General features: G+C 35.6%; 5 protein-coding genes across 6 annotated transcripts in view; 4 read left to right on the plus strand and 1 right to left on the minus strand.

The window, feature by feature from the left end:
* Nucleotides 1-4158: 4158 nt before the first annotated feature.
* On the plus strand, nucleotides 4159-6252 carry LOC141816795 (uncharacterized). The gene is made up of 2 exons (XM_074704529.1): nucleotides 4159-4697; nucleotides 6169-6252. Exons 1-2 carry the CDS (start codon nucleotides 4159-4161, stop codon nucleotides 6236-6238), a joined length of 609 nt encoding a protein of 202 aa, XP_074560630.1. The 3' UTR covers nucleotides 6239-6252.
* Nucleotides 6253-6877: 625 nt separating this feature from the next.
* Nucleotides 6878-9673, plus strand: LOC141822035 (light-harvesting complex-like protein OHP2, chloroplastic). Its single transcript, XM_074709446.1, has 2 exons — nucleotides 6878-7308; nucleotides 9377-9673. The coding sequence occupies exons 1-2, from the start codon at nucleotides 6929-6931 to the stop codon at nucleotides 9489-9491; spliced, it is 495 nt and encodes a 164-aa protein (XP_074565547.1). The 5' UTR covers nucleotides 6878-6928; the 3' UTR covers nucleotides 9492-9673.
* A 1204-nt stretch (nucleotides 9674-10877) lies between these two features.
* LOC141822015 (uncharacterized) lies at nucleotides 10878-14395 on the plus strand. Its single transcript, XM_074709424.1, has 3 exons — nucleotides 10878-11367; nucleotides 12710-12936; nucleotides 14089-14395. Exons 1-3 carry the CDS (start codon nucleotides 11144-11146, stop codon nucleotides 14094-14096), a joined length of 459 nt encoding a protein of 152 aa, XP_074565525.1. The 5' UTR covers nucleotides 10878-11143; the 3' UTR covers nucleotides 14097-14395.
* A 653-nt stretch (nucleotides 14396-15048) lies between these two features.
* On the minus strand, nucleotides 15049-21149 carry LOC141821870 (dol-P-Glc:Glc(2)Man(9)GlcNAc(2)-PP-Dol alpha-1,2-glucosyltransferase). The gene is made up of 10 exons (XM_074709247.1): nucleotides 20975-21149; nucleotides 20151-20345; nucleotides 19989-20077; nucleotides 17823-18156; nucleotides 17044-17311; nucleotides 16592-16729; nucleotides 16306-16504; nucleotides 15733-15875; nucleotides 15378-15653; nucleotides 15049-15303 (listed from the first exon to the last, which is right to left on the minus strand). The coding sequence occupies exons 2-9, from the start codon at nucleotides 20238-20240 to the stop codon at nucleotides 15394-15396; spliced, it is 1521 nt and encodes a 506-aa protein (XP_074565348.1). The 5' UTR covers nucleotides 20241-20345; nucleotides 20975-21149; the 3' UTR covers nucleotides 15049-15303; nucleotides 15378-15393.
* Nucleotides 21150-21993: 844 nt separating this feature from the next.
* LOC141821868 (myosin-17-like) overlaps nucleotides 21994-24599 on the plus strand; it is a 43095-nt gene continuing 40489 nt past the window's right edge. For both annotated transcript variants that reach the window (XM_074709244.1, XM_074709243.1), the window contains exons 1-2: nucleotides 21994-22139; nucleotides 22755-22883. In XM_074709244.1, the coding sequence (XP_074565345.1) occupies nucleotides 22137-22139; nucleotides 22755-22883 (132 nt within the window). In that variant the 5' untranslated portion in view covers nucleotides 21994-22136. The remainder of the gene's footprint in view (nucleotides 22140-22754; nucleotides 22884-24599) is intronic.

Below are 24599 nucleotides of genomic sequence, written 5' to 3' on the forward strand. Positions count from 1 at the left end.
TTGAATTAAAGAAAACTCCTTATCTTCATGCTTACGTGATGAATTTTGTTGACAATCCAATTTGATTTAAATCATTTTTTTTTCATAGTTGGATGATTCAATTTATTTATTTTATTAAAATTTTAATATTTAATAAATTTATATAGATATCATCGAGGGCTATGATGGCGGATGAATATTTCTAAAATGAAGGTGCAATCATACTACCACTTCAATTAAAAAAAATTTTTATAAAGATAAACTTAATGAAATCAAAACACGGGCGGTGGCCACGATCATGCCTCCCTCGTGGCTCCGAGAAAGCTGCGAATTTTGTTCTATCCAATTCAATTTTAAATCAAAATCTTCATTCGTGATGATTAACCTTTATTTCTTTTAGTCTTAAATATTTAATAAATGTAACCAATATAACTCAGGCTATGCCCCGGGAAGCTGCAATGAAACTACCACTTGCTCCATATGACTTTGTTTCTAATGAGTGTAATTAAATACACTTACAATGTTGAACCGAAATAAGGAACACAAAATGGAAGCGATGACGACACCTATGGTGTGCATCTCAACTACCATTTCGTTTCGATTGATGAAAGGCTCATACTTGATTACTTGGCGAATAAGATCGTCAAAGACTCTTACCTTGTTGCAATCATAGTTTATAAAATCATGATCCTATGTAATATCGATTTGGAATCATGATAGATCGATCAGGATTAGATCATAGAATTATACGATCCTATCAAAATTTTTTAAAATTTATAATACATGATTAATAATTATTAATAATAAAAATTAATAATTTTACATATATATACAATCATTATTACAGGTATAAATTTAAAATAGTTAATAATTTAACTATTAAGAACATTAATATTTAATAATATTTATATTTTTATATCATACAATAAAAGAATATAAAGTTTTTAGTAACATAATAATAATATTCAACTATAAGAATATTCTTTTGGCTTACAGCCAACAAAGTAGAATATTGTAAAGACCTTTGATTCGAATGTAAACATTGAAAATAATCTTATAAAAATCTATTGATTCTGCAGAATATTATGCAATAGACATCCAAACCCTCATCGTTTAGGGAAAAGAAACGAGCAGAATATTATTGATAAAAACTAATTCAAAAATAAATATATGTTTAAATAGTCTCACAATATTAATCTTAATTTTGCAAAAACAAAAATAATCTAAATTATAAAATAGACCAAAAGATAATAAAAAATATTAAAAATCTTTCACATCTCTTAAAATATTCTAAATGATATTTTTTTGTCTAAAACTAAGCGATTATGATTTTCACCCAGCTGTAATAAATTTCAATTTGATATATTATAAGTTTTATGGTTCAATCGGAGTTAAAAAATGGCTTCTCAAAGGATCTATCGATCTTGTTCCGATTGTATTGATCCTGCTCCAATCATACTGATCCTCCTCCGATCATACCGATCCTACAACAAAAAATGATCTTGCATGATCTATGATTGATTTTGTATTCCGGATCATAAGATTGTGCAATACTATGATCCAAGACAGTGATTTTACAAACATGGATGCAATTAATACCATCATCGAAACCTAATGTACGACATCGAACCCTGGACGAAAGCAATGCGATATATCCATTAAAATCATACTATGTAGGATAGAATTATCATCAATCTTACTGCTAATTGCATATTGAAACAATTTATTTTTTAATAATTTTCAGAGAAACAATTGTTTAGGAAAAATAGTCAAAAACCTTATTTTGGTTATTTATAAAAGGTTTTTTAAAAAAAACAAAAACTCCCGGCGTATTTTTATCTCAAAATGTCCTTTTATAGTAATTAACTTTGATTAAATTATTCTAATAATTATATTCATATTAGTTATTAAATTTTTTTAAAAAAAATTCAATTAAATTTAAATAAATTGATAAAAATATATTTTAGTATAATAATCTTTATATATAATAATTTTGATAAATTAAAATAATTTTATTTTAGAATATAACAATTATAATATATATAACAATGATAGAATAACAATAATATTAGAATAAAAAAAATAAGATAGTGCTTCTTTTTAATATTTTTTAAAAAATAGTATGCCCTCTCAGCGCCCTTCTAATTTTTGAAAAAAATCACAAACCAAAAGACTGAGGATTCTAGAATATACTCGTTTCAATAATGTACCGACACTTCCATTGGTCCACCTAATGCGTGCGACAGAAGTCACGGGAACTTGATCCACCTACGTACATAAATTATCCGTAGGGTGTACCGAGCGGGTGGGTCTTCGATAGGTAACATTTATAAATTCTCTCGACAATTTAAAAACTCTCGTCTCTGGTGAAGTGTGGCGTACTCCGAGCCGGGTCAGCCGGTGCCTCCATCGGGCGGTCCATGCGGTACGGACGCCGAGCTCGCGCTAATCCGACGGCGGTGATCGTTCCGTGGATCCGAACCGGGTGTGCGAGCGGAAAGGAAAGGCGAGAAAGCAGTGACCGACTCCGCTCCCCGCTTTGGTGCGTGCTTTTTAATTATTTCCCGGCGCCGATTCGTTGGCGTGCTCAGCGAAGGAGAAGCAAAATAGATCTCCGAGTTCGTCGCAAGTGCCACTGTCGCTGCCATTTTTGTCAAATCTCTCCTTGTGGCTGAGATCCCATTCGAGGTTCGATGTCTTCAGATTAGCTATGATCCTTGGTTTTTGTTTGTGAAATGATGAGTTTTTGGATTGATTTTGTTGTTCCTTTTGGATGTGATAGCGTGGGAACCCTAGATTTGTAGCCATAAGTGCGCGTAAGGGGGGGGGGGGGGGGGGGGGGGGGGATTACTGAGATTTGGACATTCGTAGTTCAGATTCTTATCCTTCTCCTTTGGTTCTGTGGATCCCTGGCTTCATATGAATGCTATATTTTGGTTGGAAGGGACTCTTTTGGCGTCCATCTAGTTTTGTTCATGATTTCCTCTGCGGAGGTTATCTTCATGGAAACGTCATTGGATTTTTCGTTTCTGGTTCGGCGGATCACATATGAGTTGATTTAATGTGGTGTTTTCGTTGTCAGTATAAGAGACTTCCATTTTTCCATTCGAAATGTAAAATGGCGGAAAGGGATACCTGTTCTTTCATGGTCTTTTTTCTTGCGGTTTTTCTGGAAGGTTGAGAAAGAAAATAGCTCCTAATTTCTTGAAGCATTGACAAAGGGAGGATTGTGGCTAGCTTTGACAAGCTAACCGATGCATAAATATGAGTAAATGATGGTGAAATCCTTTGATCGTGTGCAACCTTTTTTTTTTTTTTTTTTGGGTTAATTTCTTAGTGTATTGAGATGTGTCCTGTCAACCAACTAAAAATTTTGACTCCCGTTCCAGCAATAACTGGGGTGGCTCATTCAAATTGACTTTCATTTTCGTTGCTACCATAATGCTTAAACGTATGTCAAACTAATAAAAATTGACTTTCATTTTCGTTGCTACCATAATGCTTAAACGTATGTCAAACTTTTTATTAGTTTCTCACTCCATTGGTTAATGAGCATTTGTCAACAACACACCGTGTAGATCTGCCGTTTTCCATAGGAAGAAGGCATTGCTGTCAGCTGTCAGTCAATTCTATATTTTCATGGTCCCTCCTTTTGTTTGCATACAATAGTTCTGCCTATAATATGCTCATTCAGAGAGTGTTTTCTACTTCTATCCTTCTCTAAAGATATGATCCAAAGCAAAATTTGGATCTTACATGGTTTCCATTTTGTGAAACTTTTTGCTGCATACAAGGCCCTATCAATTCTATAAAAGAAGAATTGAAGAATTGAGCACTAGCTTCCTTTTGCAAGGATTGATCTGGGATGACCATTGTAAAGGGTCACACCATACCCACAATATTTTTGAGTCTAATACAAGTGCACACTTCTTTTAACAAAATCATGATCCAATTTTCGAAGCACATAGATTTACATTTGCCAGACTGTTACTTGACCTACGTTTGGGGCTTACTTATTGATCTCTACTGCCTTCTATTGTTTTCGAGTTTCTGTCACTGCATGCAGGAAGTTGAATTGATGGATTGAAGAGAAAAATTTTGATGCTCAAGAAAGCAATACATCTGTGCATCGAAAACCTTGATGTGGCTTCAGCTAATTGGCTGCAGTGAACTGTTGAAATGCTTTTGACTGTTGAAGGAGGAGGATTCTTTTCTTCTTCTGCATCGGGATATACCAATGGTCTTGCCCTTTTGCTTTTTGGGCGGGAAAATGAACAGCCCATGAAAGTTTCACCTTGGAGTAGTTACCAGTTAGTGGAGCATGAATTTGAGCCCAAACCTCAGTCAACTACCACGAAAACCCAAAGTTCTGGGGGCTGCATTTCCTTCAATTGCTTTAGGCATGATCATGCACGACTTGATGGGCAATCTCCAAGCAAAATTCGTCTAGTTAAACAGTCTGAAATTTCAACAGACATCTCTTCTGACACAAGCAAGACAACAGCCAGTGATACTTGTTACAAGAGTGACAGAAAGCCTTGCCTGAAGGATAAGCTAAAGAAACCTTCCGGAGATTGTTCCACATACAAAGAAGTTGATGCCAATGAGGTCATAGAACAAACTGAAACTGAGACATCTTGTTGCACTGTGGGTAGAAAAGTTCAGTGGACAGATAAATGTGGCAAAGAACTTGTTGAGGTCAGAGAATTTGAGCTCAGGTATGTTTTACTATGATATTAGCAAATAAAATATACAAGTCTTTGCCAATCATATGGTTAGTATCCTGTTCCTAGTACCTACCATAGTCCATAGATCCCAGACTTGAAATAGATTATTGTAGGTAAGGAATTTTATGTTTCTTTCGTTTGAATTGTAATCTGTTTTCTTGTTTTTTTTTTTGATTTTTTTTTTCAAAATAAAGGATTTTTCAAAAAGGCTTTCAAGATATGGAAAAGATGAGAAAGGGAGATGTTGCACCTTATGGGAAACTCATGTAGGAACTTTAGTCAACATCTAGCTTTTAGAGGGAGTTTGCAACATTTAAACATAGATATTAAGTTAATCTTCAAAAAGGTAGAGTTATTGGAGCCACCACGTGCTTTGTACATGGTGAAGTCATTCACAATGCTCATGAGTGTTGTGATGCAATGCGCATGATAGACACAATGTGATGCACTGTTATTGCACAATTGCCTGTGCATGACTGAGCTAATTTGACACATGGCAAAGAAGCTTACATAGTGCAATGTGGCACTTGATTCACATTGTATTTTGCTTTATTGTGTCGAGGCACATATTTGATAATTGTCTCCACCTAGGTTGCTATGTAGGAAGATGGATCTACCAATCAAATGCGCTCATCAACAATTGCCTAACTGGCAAACTAATGATTGAATGGATCTGGGTGAAATAGTTTGGCACAATCTAGATTGTCCAAGCAATCTAAGAGCCAAGTAAAGTCTAGTTGGGTATGGTCTAAGAGATATAGTCCAACCAAGGGACAAAACTAGTCTATGTTAAGGGCCAGAGTGGGCTTGGCAGACTCACTTGAATTTTATAGAATTCTCAGCAAGCAACGAGCTTCCTCTTTTCCTCCTGCAGTAACCTTCTTCCTCACTTTAGACTAAGTTTCAGCCATTGAATTTCCACACTCTGGTATACGGATTCAGCGACATGTTTTTTTTTTCTTCTGTCAAATGGGTTGTCGGTTGTTCTTGGACAGTGCAAGTCTATAAAAGGTTACTCTATCTCATTGTATCGTAGAGGAAATTCATCGGTTCTCAGTTGCACAGCACTGATTAGCACAAATGGAGCATCATCAAAAATGATCATGTGCTTCAAAACCCGTGATTACTACTAGTTGACAAAGTGATTATTCGGATCCACTGCAACCAAAGTTCCAACGGCTATAATGTTGCTAATAAAATTTTATGCTGGCCAAATAGTGACATCATGAGCAATTAATACACAGTATGAGAACCATAACTAATTTCATGTAAGCTCGGTAAAACACTGTCAATTTTGGCTCCAGATTAATTCTTATTCTGCTATTATTCAGCTATGGAATCCTGTCTCCTCACTTCTCTGTTCTGCTCATATTAAGCAAAAGATCACTGACTCGATGTTCTCTCTTTTCGTTATAGTGCTTATCCAGTTTTTATGTTGATATCTGCCTTTCAAATGTTGCAGTGATTATGGTGTATCCGACGACGAATTTGAACATGAAAAATTGAGAAGATGTGAATGTGTAATTCAGTAAATTTGCATTTGCCATGTCATGTGAAGGCCAACAGATCCGAGTAGCACTCTGATACTGTATCACGTCACTGTTCGTCTGCTCCATTACAATGATCAAAGATGTTCATTCAAGTGTTAGGAAGAACCTCAGGACTGCAGTGAGGCAGCAGCCTTTGTTTATGGTAATTTTTTCTGTCCATGTATCCTTGTCGTCTTGATTCTTTCCAGGTTTTTTGAACGTTGATAATCTATGTAATATCTCTCGGTCGACTCATTCAGTGTTTCCTTTCTCAACAATGTGCTATTGTATTAGAATTGTTATGAGATAAAATCAATGATTTTGTTCTAGAATATAGTAAATAAATATAATGCAATAATTATCATACCTATCTTAAGGTAATTTTTTTTTAACCTTTCTTCCTCAGTTCGTATCCATATTTCACAGGATTTACATGTTATTAAATGACACTTATTTTATTTTATTTTAATCTGAGTTTAAAGTTAATTAATTAAGTAAAGTGGAAATAACAAAGGAACTCAGCAAGACCTTATCCCAGCCACAGGTCGCAACACAGACTTGTCTACGTCTCGTCCACTTCTTTCCTTCCCTTCCTTATTTCCCCTATAAAACCACTGCAAAATCCACACAAAAGAAATGGAAGATAGGGATAGAGAGAGAGGCGGAGATTAGAGAAGCAAAACCTCAGGAATCATGTCGATAGCAGCTCCCTCAATCCCTTCCATCAAGATCAAGACTTCCTCTCCTCACCCTTGTCCAAGATTGTCCTTGAGGCCGCCGATCACCACCATCAGGAGCTCCCAGGCTGAGGGCCCTCTGAGGAGGCCTGCAGCCCCTTCTTTGTCCCCTCCTCCTCCTTTACCCTCTTCACCACCTACCGTTTCTCCTCCTCCTTCTGCTGCTGCTGTTCCTGCTCCTGCTGCTGCAGCTGCCAAGGAGGTGGTGGTGACCTTGGAGTTCCAGAGGAAGGTGGCGAAGGAGCTGCAGGACTACTTCAAACAGAAGAAGCTGGAGGAGGCGAACCAGGGCCCTTTCTTTGGTTTCTTACCTAAGAATGAGATCAGCAATGGCAGGTACTCATTAAATTGACTTATCCATTGATTTTTAGGCTCTGAGTGATCTTTATTTTGCCCCCTTTTAATGCCTTTAATCTTCTTCTCGATATTTTTTAGCTTTTAGGATAAATGTCAAACTTAATAACAACATGACATCAAATCAAGAGGATTACATTTGAATCTCCGACTGCCAGGCATTGATTTTTTAGATGAATTGTTGTTATACAGTCGGATTCGATATGAGGAACTGCTTTCTCATTCGAATTTTTTCTAGTTCCGAGGCTTTTGAAATTATTTAGGGCATTCAACTGGTTGTGCGAGGCTATGAAATTGGACAATTAGTTGAACTTCCAACAGTAGGTTTGTTGTATTATGGCTCTAAAATCATGTAGAGTTCTATATATGGTGATGCAATGATAAGATTCTTGACGATACCATTTCCATGAACGGTGTGTTTGGATCATGAGAATAGTAGCAATTCTATCTCCTATAAATCTCATGGAATAGACATTCTCGTGTTTAGTTGCAAAATGACCTTGGAATATCAATTCCCACCGAATTGTAATTCTCATTTCATAAGGAATAATTATTCTTTTCTCTATTTTAGGAATCATTACTTATCAATTTATTCTTTCAAATAATACATCTGATTGATCCCCCAACCATCTTCTTTGGAATGGATAGTGGTCAGTCCAATCAAATGATCAAATTGGTTGAGTTGGGTAGGCTAATAAGATCAGGCAAGCCAAGTGGTGGCATATGCCGATTAGACAATCATATCGATTGGGGTAGGACATGATACTCGGGTTGTGCAATTCAGATGGGTTAGTCGGGTCAATTGAGATAGATGATTGGATGAGTTGATTGGGACAAGAGGCACAGCCTAGCTGCACTCGCTAGTTACACTGATTGAGGCTGGTTGGCTTATCACATTAGACTGGTCAAACAAGCCTATCGTGCCAATTAGGTTGATTAAGCTTGGCGGCTAGAAGAGTCAAGTAGGCTCGGCAAACTAATTGAGTCAGACTGGGCTTTCAGGTTGGATGAGTTAGACAAGTTGACTGTACTTGTGGTTAGGCAGACCAGTCTCAACAGATGTGCCAATCAAACTAGACGGTCACACTAGTCAGGCTGGGACTTGTCTGTTGGGTCGAATAGGCTAGCATGGCCAAGAAGGCCAATTTATAATCGAATGGACTAGTAGATCAAATTGACCAATTGAACCTAGTGACATCAATCATGTTGATTGGGTTGATGGGAGTGGGCAAATAGGCTTGATACTAGCAAACACAAGAGGAGTTGGGGTGGCCATGCCGCCCGCTTAATTTTTTTTATCCTTATATACTGTATAAAAGTCAATAGAATTTCTTTTTGTTTTTAAAAATAATTTCTTAATGCCCCCCATGCTAAAAAAATAATGTAATTTTGTCTCCCTAAACTCAAAATCCCATGTGTGCCACCACCGGTATTGATTAAACTAAATGCGCCAAGCAGAGAAACCCTTTGAGCTAGATAAGTTGGACGAAAAAACTTACAGAGGGATATTAGTTTTCTTTGTCAAAATTATCCCATTATAATTGATTATACCATTTCTACCAACCAATTATAAAAATATTTATATATGCCTATTCGATTCTATCAACCAATATAAGGAATACTTTTTACTATCCTTTTTCCCTTATCTATTCTATTCTTTAGGAATATTTATTTCATATCTTGTCTATATTCTGCGTGCTAAAAGCATCATTAGAGTTCATTTACATTATTGCAACAAAACAACACTGATCTTGTCTCTTCACTGCTAGCAACACTGACCTAGCCTTACAACAACTACGCTTAAAATCATTATTAATCAAGTTCTTACATGGTTTTACATCAGCTGTCATGTTAATTCTGCAACTCTTCTTTTTCATCCAGCCTTGGTTCGCCGTTTACATCAAGAAGCAAACTTTTACCATTCGATAAGATACTTAGAAGGATATTTGAAAATGATAATGAAAACAAAGTTGGTTTACAATGACAAGTATAATAACAGAACTTCGCGCTAATCTTGTTTTTGATGTGTTTGTTGTTTGGTGCTTGGCAGATGGGCGATGTTTGGATTTGCAGTTGGGTTGCTGACAGAGTATGCGACAGGTGCTAGTTTCGTCCAGCAGCTTAAGATCCTTGTCTCCAATTTTGGCATCCTCGATTTGGAGTGAAACTTGTGATTGTTAATCTGTACAAGATTTCAACCATCAACTCTCTTGTTCTTGAATTTGATTGAGAACTCAAATCTCTACAGACTTTCTCACTCCTTTTCCTGTATTGTAAACATATGCTTAAGACAGATGGTGTGAATATCAGTTAAATATTTCAAATGGGGTTTTCTTCTTCCACATAAGTTCTTCAGTTTTATTCTTCAGGTTCTTGTTCTCTGAAATAGTTGTTTTTGGTGGTGAAGTACATTTGAGCTATCATTTATGTTTAAATGATTCCTTTTTAAGATTTTCATAATGAAGTGATGAAGATCAATATTATCAATGATTGTTGAATAAGTTAGATGGCTAATTTTGGCTGGGGATTAGGGATTAAATGATCTAGTTTTATTGTCAGAACATATTTAATATTTTAAGTACTTTTAGTCTTATTGTATTTGAGTCTTAATCAATTAAATTGATGCAAAACTTGTCAAAAATTAAACAAAAGAATTACAATATTATTTGTTTTACTAATTTTTGTCTTGCTGCTTTTGTTTTATTTTAGTTAAAAAGGTATCTTATTTTGAAAGATGCTCTATGCCATTTTAATCAATTGCTCTATATTATTAGTAATTTTAGTTAAAATTATTCAATAATATTTAAATAATTTTGATTAAATAAAAGTAGTTTAAAAAAATATTTAAGTAGTTTTAGATGTTAAAAATAATTTTGACTAAAATTATTAGGAATCTTTAATATAAAAATATAAATATTTTTTAAAAAATTAAATGTCTACCTCATAAAAAAATATCTCTTATATATATATACACACCGATTAATCTATAGGTGGATGAGGTCCGATCCCACATTTCGTCCATCAAATAAATTTAGCAAGCAAAATATTCTGATATAGCACTTTAATATTATTAGTTGTTCAAATGTCATGTGAATTTTTCTTTTGCCCTCGATATGGTCAATTATAATTTTTTGATTCATCTCATCGCAGATAGTTGTGGGCTCGATTTACTTGTGATAGCTGCTGGATGGCAGATTATATTTTTTTGTGAAAGTGAATTTTAAATTTTAGTTATTTGAGAAAAATATTTTATTTTTTTACCACCGGAGGGACATAAAATGAGTAATTTCAGAGTGATAAAATAGCAATAAGTTGGAATGAAAAGGACAGGAGTATTTTAAATAGTAAATTACGAGAAAAATATTATTTAAATAATATATAAAATAGTATTTTTTTAATAATATGAACATGTGATTGTCAGGGGTCCTTTTATTTATTTATTTATTTATTTTAAAAAGTTAAAAATCTGGAGGCGTTCATTGACTCGCAACCTGCGTTAATCTTTTTATTGGACGGATTTAAATAATGTAAAAAAACAAATACGTCCGCAGTCGAATGAACAAACGCCTCTCCTCCCCGATGCGCTGATTCCATCAGATCAGGCGGCTTCAGATCTGCTTCGTTTTCACCGAGCACTTGCGCGTGGATTCACTCTTAGGGTTTTGATCGTCTCTCTCGCTAAGGTTCATGCAGTTTTCGGTCGATTGGTTTCTTTTCTCTCCCTTCCCCGCCCGAATTCCTGAATTCGGGTTGGATAGTTAGGTAGATCTCGGGAGGAGATCAAGAAATTAGGTTTACGGGACGAGGAGAGGAAAACATGTTCTATGGGACGATCGTGTGGGATCCGTGGCTCATCGTGGCGCAGATCGTCTGCCTGCAGTGCATCTACTATCTCACGCTTGGCTTCTTCATGGTCCTCCTTGTCGGTACGCGGGTGCCGCGGATGAGCCTCATGTACTTGTTTGATTTCTCCACGCTCGTCGCGTCCAGCGTCACCGGCTGGTGCGCGATCGTTTCCTTCGTCCTCAGTTCTCTCGCTGGGTAAAAATCTCAACTTTCTTACGTTGTATTTATTAATTTCTTTGCCTTTGTGCTTGATTGTGCGATGGAGATTATTTCCTTTGTTCCACCAACCTTGCTAGGTAAAGGTGTCAATCTACAACCTATTTTTTGTCAACACGCATGTTGATTTTGCTTCAAGTACCCAAACAAGCAGCTAGTTACAGTGACTTTGTTGGATAGGATTGAATTATGTTAATCTATAGTGCTAGTTTTGTGGATTGTGATTGATTCAGAGAAATTGCACTACCTACGCTTTTGAATATACTTTTTGTAATTAGCAATGGCAAAATTAGAGAAGTTCAATCTTATGGGCTTCATTTAGGAAGTACATGAGTGATCCATTATCCATTTGAAATCACTGCCTCCTATTTTCCACCCAATTAAAGTCTTACCTTTGATGGCTGTGTTCATTATCTATTAATAGTGCTTGTATGAGTTGTAGTCTATGTACTTGTTTAAAATGCAGATACACTAGCTAGACTTCACAAAGGATAAGTTACTACTTCTTGTGGTACAGCAACTGTATTTTTTCTCAATGATATTAAGATGAATGAATTTCTTGTGTCTGAATCTTGGATTGGGTTACCTGTCATAGTATATTTTCCTGTGATCTAATTTTCCCATGTTCATCGTCAAGCTGTGTTGGCATTTCAAATTGTTCTTTATAATCTATAAAAGCTTCCTGACTCAAGAGAGAAAAGTAACAATTTTATCAGCTAAGCTAGGTGCTTATGGTTACTTTGGTGGTTTGGCGATCATTTTAGAACTTATTTGCTTGGTGAAAGATGTATAAGTATTTTCTTTTGTTGTTCAAAATTGTGTGAAGACATTTTTTCTCTCCCCAGCTGCACTAACTGTTTTTGATTCGATAAAGTTACAATTTTCACCATGGTGCTTATGTGGGCTTATTGAAATAGGGTGAGTATTTATATAGTGTGAAAAATGGTAGAAAGTATACACCTAGAATAAATCATTTATCCCACAAATTTCCATTTATTTGCTTGATAATCAGTTGCTCAATTGGATGAAGTACCATACATACTTGAAGAAAAGTATTCCAATCTTGTCACTTTGTAGACATGTATACTTTAAGGAAGTATATAAATCATGTGTTCTTATTTGCATATGTTATTTCTGGAGTTGTGGTGGAGGTATCTCAATCTACCTTTTATAATCTTGAAACTTTCCTGACTTGAGAACAGGACAGAAAAGCAATTTGTTCAGCAGCTAGAAAATTGTAAAATTTGATTACATATGATTGGTTAGCTTTTAATTAACTTGTTTGGCGAAAGATGTAACACTATCATCTTTTTTTGAGCAGGGCAGTTTATTTGCTTTATCTGATAGAAAGAGCGAAGAAGTGCTTGGATTTCTCAGCTACCCTCTATATCATCCATCTCTTTATATGCATCGTTTATGGAGGTTGGCCGTCTTCGATTACTTGGTGGGTTGTCAATATCATTGGTTTGGCATTGATGTCTTTGCTTGGTGAATGGTTGTGCATTCGACGTGAGTTACAAGAAATTCCCATCACACGACTACGTTCAAGTAAGCAATATATTGTTTGATCCATTTGGCAAAACTATTCTCCTTAGAAGTCAAAAGTGAAAGTTTTCTTAGATTATACACAACATGAAAAAGTGCTCTAGTTATGAACATCAAGCTTTACAATATGAATATCCACGCAAATATATTACATTTATTACAATATTATTAAGATTGAGATCCTACCTAGGAACATGACAAGGGAACATAGATTGGATTATAAATATATAGGATTCCAATTTAGCTCCTATCTAGAATAATGAGGCCAATTTGGGTCATAGGACCATAATTTTCCAAGGCCTAATGTCCAGAATACAATCTTGAGTCTTGACAATCATGATCCTAACAATTAACACAGGCATTAAGAGACAAAGGAAGCAATAAAAATAGTGTGTAACCATAACAAGAAGTAACTATTGGAGATGTTATCCTAGATCTTCTGCTTATTTTATCCTATATCTCATCATTATTCTCAGGTATCCCCCTAATGGCAAAATCAGAAAAATTATAACATACCCAATTAGTTACTTCCTGTTTGTGTTTCTATAGCAATCTGTCTCTAACAAACCTTTAAGCTATCATGAGAATAGGACAGTTTGTAGGCTATAATAAGAATATTCATTAAAATATCACTTGGTTGAATAAATGAATAAGTTTACCTCAAAAATTTCTTACTTTTGACAAGGGGCAATGAAATTTGACAAGAGGTATTCATAAAGCATGACTACACTTCCAAATATGCAAAGTTTCAATTTTAACAGTTTATTGGGTATTCTTGGTTGACCCACAAATGGAGGGGTTGTGCTTGGTTAATGACAATGAATTCCACCAAGTTGGATCATGTTAGTAGCTTTTGAGCAATGGATCATATTTGAAACAAACTATTTGTGGTGTATAAATGATCTCACAATCTGAATTGTGACTTCCACTTGTAGTTGGAACATAAAACCCACTAGGTTTTATTATATAGGTTCACTACAAAAGAAGGAAAAAATGGAAATAGTAAAGTTCTAATTGGTTTTGAAAGATTGTTTCATGCAATTGCTAGAGAACGAAAGAGCGAAAATTAGTTTGTTTTGTTTTAGCATTGTTGTTATTCCTAGTTGAAACAAATAGGAGTTTATCAATGGCTAATGCAAGGTTTGTTGAGTGCAGATGTTTGACAAAGTTAAGAAGATCGCATATGAGAATCCAAATACAGATATACCAGGTTTCTTCCAAATCAGAGTACTTGCTACTCCCCACAACTGGATCTGTTTTCTCTTGCACTTCTGTTGTGTCGATCAATTATGGAAGAAAGTGACCCAAATAAGTGACGAGAAAATTCATTGAAGACTTTTGGATTGAGATATTGTAGTTAACATTTAACAAAGTAACATCTGTCAAGGACATGTATATTGCACGTCAGTTCTCTGTATTGATTGAATCTTTTTAAATTTTATTGAAACCGATTCTGAAAGAAGTTAAGTAACTTAAGAAATACAAAAATGTACAAAATGAGCATCTAATTTTTATATTAACTAAATGGTGTATTTGATTTCTAAGATACTCTTTCGTTCATTAGTCTTTAATTTTTTTTTTACCTAAATTGAATTGGAGAATCTCTTTTTTTCTTCTCTTTGCTGGTAAACCATGAAACCTTCCTGAGCATGTAATTTTAGTTAAAAATTGTAATTTAAAGTAATAATAATTCATAAACTATTAGAAATTTTTGTTCACGATGTAGAAACATTAAACATTTTATGTGAAACTGTCCAATTTAAATTATATGATCTTATTATTAAATTTAGCAAAATGATATTTTTGAAACATTCATATTCCTATAAAACATTCTTAACACTAAAACGAATTAAAAAAATATATTAATTTATAAATTAGTTTAATAATTGCAATAGATGAAGCAATTAGAAAAATTAATACATTAAAAGATAATAGTAAAAAAATGAATTGATTTAATAAAAATAATATAGTTGATTTGAATGTACTGATAAAATTTTATATAGTTGATCTTAAATAGTTGAGTCATTGATAACTATGGTAATTTATAAAAACTAATTTAATCTAAAGTTTTTCACTTTTTATTGTGACATAAGAATTAATTTGCACTTTAAATTAGTACTATTACAAAACCACACAGCGGAAGAACATAAGAAATATTTGGTAAAAGAACCTTTTTTTTTTCCTAATGAATATAGTTATTGTGTTAGCTTGCAATGGAGAACAAAACAATGAGAACTTTCACCATGAGAGTAACTTACGGAAGCAACACTGGAGTGAGTTAGCCATCCATTCACTTGTTCTCCTGCTCGATACCATTTAATGGTTTTCAAGGAGTAATTTGGATCCACCAACGCCTACAAAATTCAATTACTACACAGCCACAGAGTTTGGGGTAAATAATCAATCGATAACTAAACCATGAAATATGTTTTCAAAATATTTACCTAATTTTAAGCAGAACTACCATATGAATCTCTGAACACCAGGCTCATGAGCCCAATGGAAGGGCCGGAATAAAAACAAGTACATGGTGAAGATATTTACAACAACGTAAAGCGACCAGATAAGTCGTAAATTGCAAGTTTTTGGAATAGGGGAGTGAAGCACCAATAAATAGAATGGTATGGTATAATATCTGAACTCGATGAGCGGGGCAGGTACTAGAACTAGTGCAGTGGCAACAACATAAGAGAGAACCCAGATTCTTCTCTGATTTTTCCCTGTTATATCAAGAAAGTGTAGAACTTTTGAAAAAAGTTGCACCCTGTGAAATGCTACTAGGATGAATGCAGCACTCACCTAGTATGCTGACGATCGAAAACCAGGAGTAGATATAAAGAGGGATTAGGAGGTACTTAGTTGTCCAGTGAACCTGGATAAGCCTCCGCCATATATAGAAGGTGTAGTGACGGTTGTCAGCAAGGAGGTATGGATGCGCTATGCTGCATTGGAAAATTGAACTGAGTGTTTGAACTAAAACATTTACACAAAGAACAAACCAGCTCACAGAACTGCAACTTTTTGAGTAGGGCTAAATGCTACTAAGAAAATTGTTCAGAGCTATATGTGAGCAGTGCTAATTCCTTTTAATGAGCATAGCCATCAATTTGCAATTAAGGGATATAATTGACAGCAAGAAGGTCATTAGGCATAGGAAAAGAAAACATTGTTCATGGTAGTTCTGACTCAATAAATTAGCTACTTTTAGTACTCTTCCAAATTTTTATCGTCTCCGTAACTTGTCCATGCTATTGAATCAACCAATTGTCTGATTACATATTTGAGACCTCAACAAATATACCATGCTGCATGATAGACAACAGAAACACTATAAAGTTTTACGAGCACCTGAAAAAGATTCACGGTCCTCACCTGAAAAAGTGTACAGCGAAAAATCCTACAAGAAGAGCCACCATCAATTGAGAAGAGTGAATAATCTTGTGCATTCTAAAAGATTGAAATAGACTTGCAGCTTGTTCCAAATGCACAGGGACAAGGGCAGCCGCAGAACACAGACCAAAGTACAACATCTGGGCAAAGTGTAGGGATACTGCATGAGCATCTTTGGCACCTGCATTATTTAAGGTGCACTTTAGGTTTCTCCAAGTATTGACCACTCAATTCAGATACATAAGCTTGCTAATCCACAAAATAATACCAAGAACTATACTCCCATTCCAGATGACAAAAGCCACAAATGCTAACAGCACCAGGGCAAAGGGGAAAAATGCAATTGAGACTTTCCATTTCAAGCTCCATAACTTGAAAGTGACATCGAGGATCTCATCAAGAAAACCTATACACAAGTTAAGTTTAATAAAATTGTTAGGATGCAATTTCGGCAGATACCAAATGCAGGGCACATGATGAAACATAATCACAAGGTCTCATGAGCTACACTAACATGTTTAAAATAACTACAAAAAGGAAAAGCACGTGCTAAGTGTCCATTAGTTTGCAAATGATATAAAGCAGAGGAAAAGAAAGGGATAATCACAAAATTTATCAGTTGAGATGATAAAACATGCCATGCGTACGTATCTTGGAGGAATGTCGTGATAGATTTTCTGATACTCAAAATATATGCAAAGTCTGTTTGCAAAAGACTACCTGGAGAGTTGTGTAGAGAACTGATTCCCTCGGATGTAGACTCTTGACCATTATAGGAATGCATTCTTCGTTTTCTCAACCCCGAAGATGTTAGAGGACTCATATAATGGGTCTGAAGATCATTGTCCTTGAGCATTATTTTATGTTTGCCTCCCGAAAGAGAGTCATTTTCATACAAGTCTTCAATGTAAGTAATAACACCATCTGTAGCAACGAAGAGCATCCATATAATATTTGTTTGTCGAAACAATGTTGCGATGGCACCAAGCTGTAAGATATAAAGTGACTAAATAAATGACTATAGAAAGAAGCCAACAACTGTCCATATCTCACCTCTATATAAACATAGACAAGAGATACACACAAAAGGTGATTTACACAAGAAACACATAATATTTCATCAACATTTGATTCAGCTAATAAAAAAAGGGTGAAATCCCCCTTCACATTAAGCTTTACTTAATCAGATACATTTTTCAAAAATATCAATTATGATGATGAATTGATGATTAATGTTTCTTATCCAACAATATTCAAGTGCGAAAGTAACTGTTCCGGTCCTCAACTTCTATCAGATTTCACCAAATCAAACTATGTTACTTTCATAGGAAAAACTAACGCAATGATTCCTTGTTGGTGTGATAAAAAAGGAAGCATCGAAATATGTATCAGAAAAAGAAGAGACAAGCAGCAGTTGAAATTTTGGAAAGGTAATGATTATTATGGAACTGAAACTGCATATGAAAATGATAAATTGTTAATGTTGCAAGATTACGCACCGTAGCACTGAGCCAATAGTGCCTTTTTATACCAGCCAGGTACATTGCAAGAACTACAGTTAGTGAAGCTACATCGGTATAATACAAAAATGTGAAAAACCAGTGAAGTGGATACAAAGCTAGCACAATTGCATAGGTCGTGGCTCTTTTTTCACCAAGATTAGGTCTTAACTGGATGAGTAAATCATAAATTATTACAGAGCAGATGACCGCTACAACAGCATTAGTTGATCGGAGAATTGAAGTGGAACAGATTGAAGCCAATGTCATGGAAGTCTCTGCTAACCACATAGCTGGGAACAAGGAAGCAACATAGGCCAGCGAAAGGAAGTACCTGAAAAATTAGAAATTGTCATAACCTAAGCAAAAATTAAAAGTTTTCACTCGATTCACTTGAGCTTGCTTTTCCTTAAGTCTATAACTCAAACCAAAAATTCACTGATGCTTCTTCAAAACAAAACATAGAATTAGTGTGAATAGGATAACCTATTTACATTCACAACCCAACCGAGCCAAAAAAGAACTGAGGTGTTTTCACAAACTGGTAAATGTATCTTAACACTGAAATAGTTAACATATAGTTTCTGGACAATCTCTCTAACTTCTCAGTGTGGATTTTCACAAACTGATGAACATATGTTTCTTAATACTGAAAAAATTAATATATAGTTTCTGGATGATCACTCCAACTTCTAAGTGTGGATTAACCGAACCAAGAGAAGCAACTCACAGGACCTTTGTAATCATTAACATCAATTTGTACCAGACAAATAAAGAGGAAACAGAAAGCAAATTACCAGAACATAAAAAACTAACCTTTACAAACTAGAAAACACAAAAGTCAGAAATGATAAGGAGATCATTTGTCCTCATCAAAACAAGAGCACAAATGAGCAAATTTGAACTATCACTAGCTCTGAGTGAACCCAAAAGGTGATGAGCAAAGAGACTGGAACGAACGAGACCCTAAATTTTACGAACGCAAATCACTCAAAGTTTAAAAATGACGACAAGTAACCATTTCTCATCTTGTTATCATAACAATCAGAGAAGAGCAAGAGCAGGATATGGCCCACTCAGAAGCAAGGGGGAGGTGATAATCATGGGAATCCAAGTGTGGAAATCACCTTTTCAATAGTGTTGCACTTGAGGAATGTGAAACAGAGCATGGCAGAAAGTAATAAACTCAGCAGAAATTCCAGAAATGTTAATCATGTAATGAAAAAATTTACAACTATTGTAACACACAATCTTATGATCAGGGACAATTAGTCAACTAAAGATGAGATGAAAATACCCTACAAGATAACCACCACTACAATGGTTAAATTCCCCATTTGGGATTAGGCTCAGGAGCTGGCCTTCACAATAAAGTTCACAAATGGTCCTCAAGAAATATTAATGGAAATGCCTCTCCATCTCCAACTCATGCACTATTACCTGATCAGGCGTAATGCTGCCGTGGTCAAGCTTATGTGAACCTGAGAGTCTCTCCATCACCTTCTAGACTTAGAAATTGATAAAAGTTTTCTAGCTCGACCCAACACAAATTGTCATTAATTGAATAATGCTCTACAATAATTTTAGAGTTACCCCATAAAAAATAAATATGTTTTGCAGGAGCTAAATGTGGTCCTTCATATTTTCTCCTTAAGGCACATTACACTAGATTGATTCCAAGAACAACATAAATCAAACAAATTTTGCAGGGACCGAAATGTGGTCTGTATCAATTTCTCCTGAAAGGCTAGACTATATTGGTCCCCAAACCACACCCTTAGCATCTTTCCACTGATTTAAATAAGTATTTCCTTAAAATAAAACTGAATTCATATAGTGTGAAGAAAATAGCCACATTTAAATTGAAAACTTAACAAGAAAAACAGGGGAAAAAATCCACACATTGATGGATGAGAAGAAATTCACTTATTAAAAATACTGAAAAAATTAAGATATAGTTTATTTAACTTATTGCTCCTTCAAGTTCAATGTTTGTTAAGTCAACCAACTATCAGAAGAAGCATATTGTAGAAGGCCTTCAACTATATTTCATTCCTCATTGCAGCCAAATGAAAAGATTGAGAAGTCAGAAAACAAAAACAAGCAGTGCAAAGTAATACAGCAATCATGAAAAGGGCACAAATTATTAAATTTGAAAATACTGACAAGCCGGGGGGAGTGGTGATCATGGGATCCCAGGTCCAGAAGTCCCCTCTACAATAACGTTGTGCCTGAGGGATGTGGAATATCTCATCCTGACAAAATGAAGAAACTCAGTGAAAAACATCAATTACCATTTATCAGAAAGCACAAACTATTGTATGATACCATGTACGGATCAGGGACAATCCAATTCACCATGATCAATATAGGAACAACCCAAAGGCTAACCACAGTAATGACGGTTAATCTTCCCATTTGGAACTGAGTGCTAGGAAGAAATTGCTTTGATGAAGTTTATTAGAAATCCTGAGCGGATGCAAGGAAGGGTCTTTTTACCTCAGTTCTCCACTGGTATCATACCTGCAAATCAACAGTAAGACATCGTTGAATTGGAATGCAACAATAGTGGATAAGTATATGACGAATCAACATGTGATCTACCATTACAATCTACACGGTTACTTTAAATGATTTATGCTACTATCATGTCATACACAAAACCAAGAGTGCGTATCAACCCACTGGACTTTACAGAACTGTGGGAAATGATATGTTATGCTCACTCTAGCACGAGCACACCTAATAGTGATGCGTCCAATACCCTATGCACCCATGACTTGAGATGCATCCATGGAAAAAGGCTAGTTATCAAGTCTTAAGTCACAACATCTAGATTTGTACACAAATCGTAACGGCCTTCAGTGGTCATGGTATGCCAACAATATGTCAATAGTTATTAAACAACTACGTATGGCTACATAGATGATAAAACAAAACAATTCTGACATTATAGTGTCAACAAAATAGTATCCAAGAAGTCTATCTAACTATGCCCTTGGAGCATGTCCTGCTCCAAGTATGTGAAGCATCCATATCCAATCAGAAGTAATCATCGACAAGTATAATTTGATAGAAAAGGGGGTAGATTCAACAAATCAACCAAATCACTGATCCTACAACCTCAATAATTAGCGGGATTAAGATCCTACCTATGCTTCTTCTGGTAGTAATCGTAAGCTACTACGTAGCTCGTCGCTGATCTAGACAACCAACACTCACTGACTTCGCCTTCCCGGATGCCAGTCGCTACTACGCTCGATCCACCGCCTCGATCGCAAAATGGACACTGCAAGAGCCGACTATTTTGATTTGGCCTGATTATTACTCCTCTTCTGGCATCGTGGGAGTGATCGGGTGGGAATCGACCGGAGATGAAAGGTGAGCTCGGCGGCGGCGCTAGGCTAGAATCGTATCCCCGGCTGCACTAGGGTGGAAAGGTGCTGGAGACGACCATGGGAGGCGCTCCGTCGGGGAACGGCAGGAAAGGAGATAGTCGACGGCGTTCGGGAGGAAGAGGCCGGCGACGAGATTCGAGATCGCCCTGCGGTGCGCTGACGATTCCCAGCGATGGGAAGAAAGACCAGGCACGGTAAAAATTTGGGTTAATTGTTAAAAGTGGCAAACTTTACATTTCATCAAACGACACATTTAAAGTAATATTTTTATATTTTTTTAATGCTAAAAAGACTTCACTAATACACTTTTGTTTTTTAAAGAAAAATTATATTTAAAGATTATTAGGTCAAATCCTTGTAACGAGTACAAACATATCAAAAATTAAAAAAGAAATTCTATTATTCAAAATTATCCTCGATCTAGAAATCAATTTTCTTCTTATAAATTTATTAATATTTATAATATTTAGTATAAGAAGTGCTTTGGGAATTAAAAAAAGGAGAAATGTTAATATTTAATTTTAAGCGTGTTTTTGAGAAATTACTAATATTTTATTTTATTTTATTTTATTTTATCATTATTTTATTATTGGGCTCTCCTGTTTAAGCGTGTGAGAGGAGTCTTCTTCAGGTAAAAGCTAACCTTTGACCATTTTGCACAGCAGCAATTCAAAAGAGGCAAGTTATGGATTCAAATTGATGAGGAGGGGTATTTAAGTAATTCCGGTAACATTGGCGAGTTACGGCTGCGGTCGCTTGCCAGTTCGCTTCCCCGAGAACCTCGGGCCCTCGAGTCGCCCTTGTTGCCGTCCCACCTCCGTCGCCTCCTCGGGCCCTAGTCACGGCAGGAAGAAGGCGAAGGAGGAGGATAAGGAGAGTATTGAAAGAATTAGGGCTGATCCCGGGCGGATGATTCATGGTACTGGATCGCTGACCTTCTTTCGCTTTTCTCGGAAAGTCGATTTATTTTTAATCGATTGTTGAATAAGCGGACTGGTAAGTTCTGGATTACATCGTCGAGCTTTAATGTTCTCTTCCCTTTGTTTCTTTGCTCCTTGTGGCTAAGAACGTGTACTTGTTGTCTTAAGAGAGTGCACATTTAGAGTATTTTTGCAGCTTTATAACGCAAGCAAGGAAGTTTGAGAGAACTGATGTTTTTTATTGGATTGTTAAAGGTCATTTTTATTTTTTGATGGTACTGAATTGCCTACCAATTTTCCATTTTTCTGTTCCGTATGCTTTTCCCATGGAATAAGCACAATACTTCCTTTCAATTCTGTCCAAGTAAATAAGTTGTGTGAAAGCCACCGTCTCCCAAGTGGCAATTACCTGGTTAGTGTGGTGTTTGCACTTGTTTCTTGGGATATCCATATGAAATCTATTGCCTTGGATGGGTGCGATGTAATGTTCATGGAAGAAAACACCCGTTTCTGTTGGTTTCAATTAGATGCCTTTATGAAGTAACTCCTTGCTTGAAGTAGAGCTTTCTTGTGTTTGTTATCTTTAACAGTTGATTTTTGACCTACTCTTGCAGGCAAGTCCAGACAACATTATTGTAGGTTCTCATGTGTGGATTGAAGATCCAGTTGTGGCTTGGGTTGATGGAGAGGTTTTTAAGATCAGTGGTCATCAGGTCCATGTGCGTACAACTAATGGGAAAATGGTATGTTGGGCAAACAATCAACCAAGCTTCACTATGATTATCCATTTGTTTAATTTTTTTTTATTATTATTATTATTATTATTATTATTTTTGCATCCTAAAGCTTAAAGGGAAATGGAGGTGACAACTTCCTTGTAATTGAGAGCTTTAAGTATCCAGGTTCGTTTTTGTAAAGGGATGTAGGGTTGATAAGATGTTTTCATATGATACAAGCAAAATGGTTGAAATGGAGTAGGGCGTCAAGTTTTCTTTGTGATTTGTAAGGTACCTTTAAAGCTTAAAGGGAAACTTTACAAAATGACGGTTAGACTTAGTTTGTTATATGGACTTGAATGTTGGGCTATACACTAAGCACTTGAACGGAAGATGAGAGGATAAGAAATGAGGATGTTAAGGTGGATATGTGGATGTATAAAGATGGAGAGGATAAGAAATGAGAATATTAGAGAGAAAGTCGGGGTTGCGCCTATTGAGAGAAAATTTTGAGAGATACGTTTAAGATGGTATGAATATATACTTATGAGACCAATAAATGTCCCAATTAGGCGATGTCAGATCAAAACAAATATGCATATTAATCGAGGAAGTGAGAGATCAAAGAAGACTTGGTTAACAATGATAAAACAGATAAAATTCATTTAAATATAATATAAATGATGATATAGTAGGAGATTGAGTCCAATGAGATATCAGGATCCATATAGCCGACTCCACTCAGTGGGATGAAGGCTTGGGTGTTGTTGTTGTATTATTTTTACTTCTTAAAATATTTTGTCATTGCATCTGACAATTTATTGTTTGTTGCTCAATGGTAAGTCACAAGTGTTTATTGCCACTTAAGATTTTCTCTAGAGAAATGTGTAGGTTGGTCATATGGTAAAGTTGTGGTGGGCTATCTATTCCATATCTTACTATGTCCACTTTTCATCTTGATACTAGGGTGTTGACAAGAGTTTCGAGAGAAAATATCGAATTAACATTTTTCCACATCTAGTCCAAAAAGAGGATAGTCAAAGAGAGAGTTAATGACTAATTTATTTTTGCTTTTGCAGTCAATAGAGATATCGGTGACAATGTAGTATGGTGTGTAGCATAGGAAAGATAGATTAGGACTCAAACTTCTCTTCATTTTTTAATTCCTAAAATTATTCATAATATGTTTTTTCTTATTTTTTGGGAAAAGATCTTGTGTATAAATGTTAACAATATAAATATATAAATTGGTTTCTTTCCTAAGAGCTCAAACTTTTGGGATAAGTGGTTAGCCTATAACATGGTATTAGACTGGGACTTGAATGTTTGAATCCTACCTGTGTCAAAACCACATATATCTAAATCATTGATGCGCTGGGAGGGCTATGCGAAGGTACTTGGATAGTGCATATGGAGCTTGTGAATTTAATTGGATCAAGTTATTGACATTGCAATTGTGGAGCTTGTTGGACTCGATGGCATGGAGCTTGGATCGAGGTGCGATTGTGGAGCTTGTGGAACTCATTGTATTTGATGGCAGGGACTTTGATTGAGGTCGATTGTAGATTGAGGTTGTTCTTCAATGGTGTGAGAGTATGCAAAAAGGTTTTTCCCCCCTAAAATTTGAACATGCTAAACTTGTACTTTAATTTTTCACATGTGATTTGTTGTTTTTAGTTAGGTTATGCCAAAAATCTTCAATTAATTGGCAATTTGCATGGGTGTTATTTTTGATATCCAGAG

The sequence above is a fragment of the Curcuma longa genome, chromosome 2, assembly GCF_044706935.1.
Source record: "Curcuma longa cultivar G26 ecotype Majalengka, Jawa Barat chromosome 2, ITB_CL_G26_1.1, whole genome shotgun sequence".
Lineage (NCBI taxonomy): Eukaryota > Viridiplantae > Streptophyta > Magnoliopsida > Zingiberales > Zingiberaceae > Curcuma > Curcuma longa.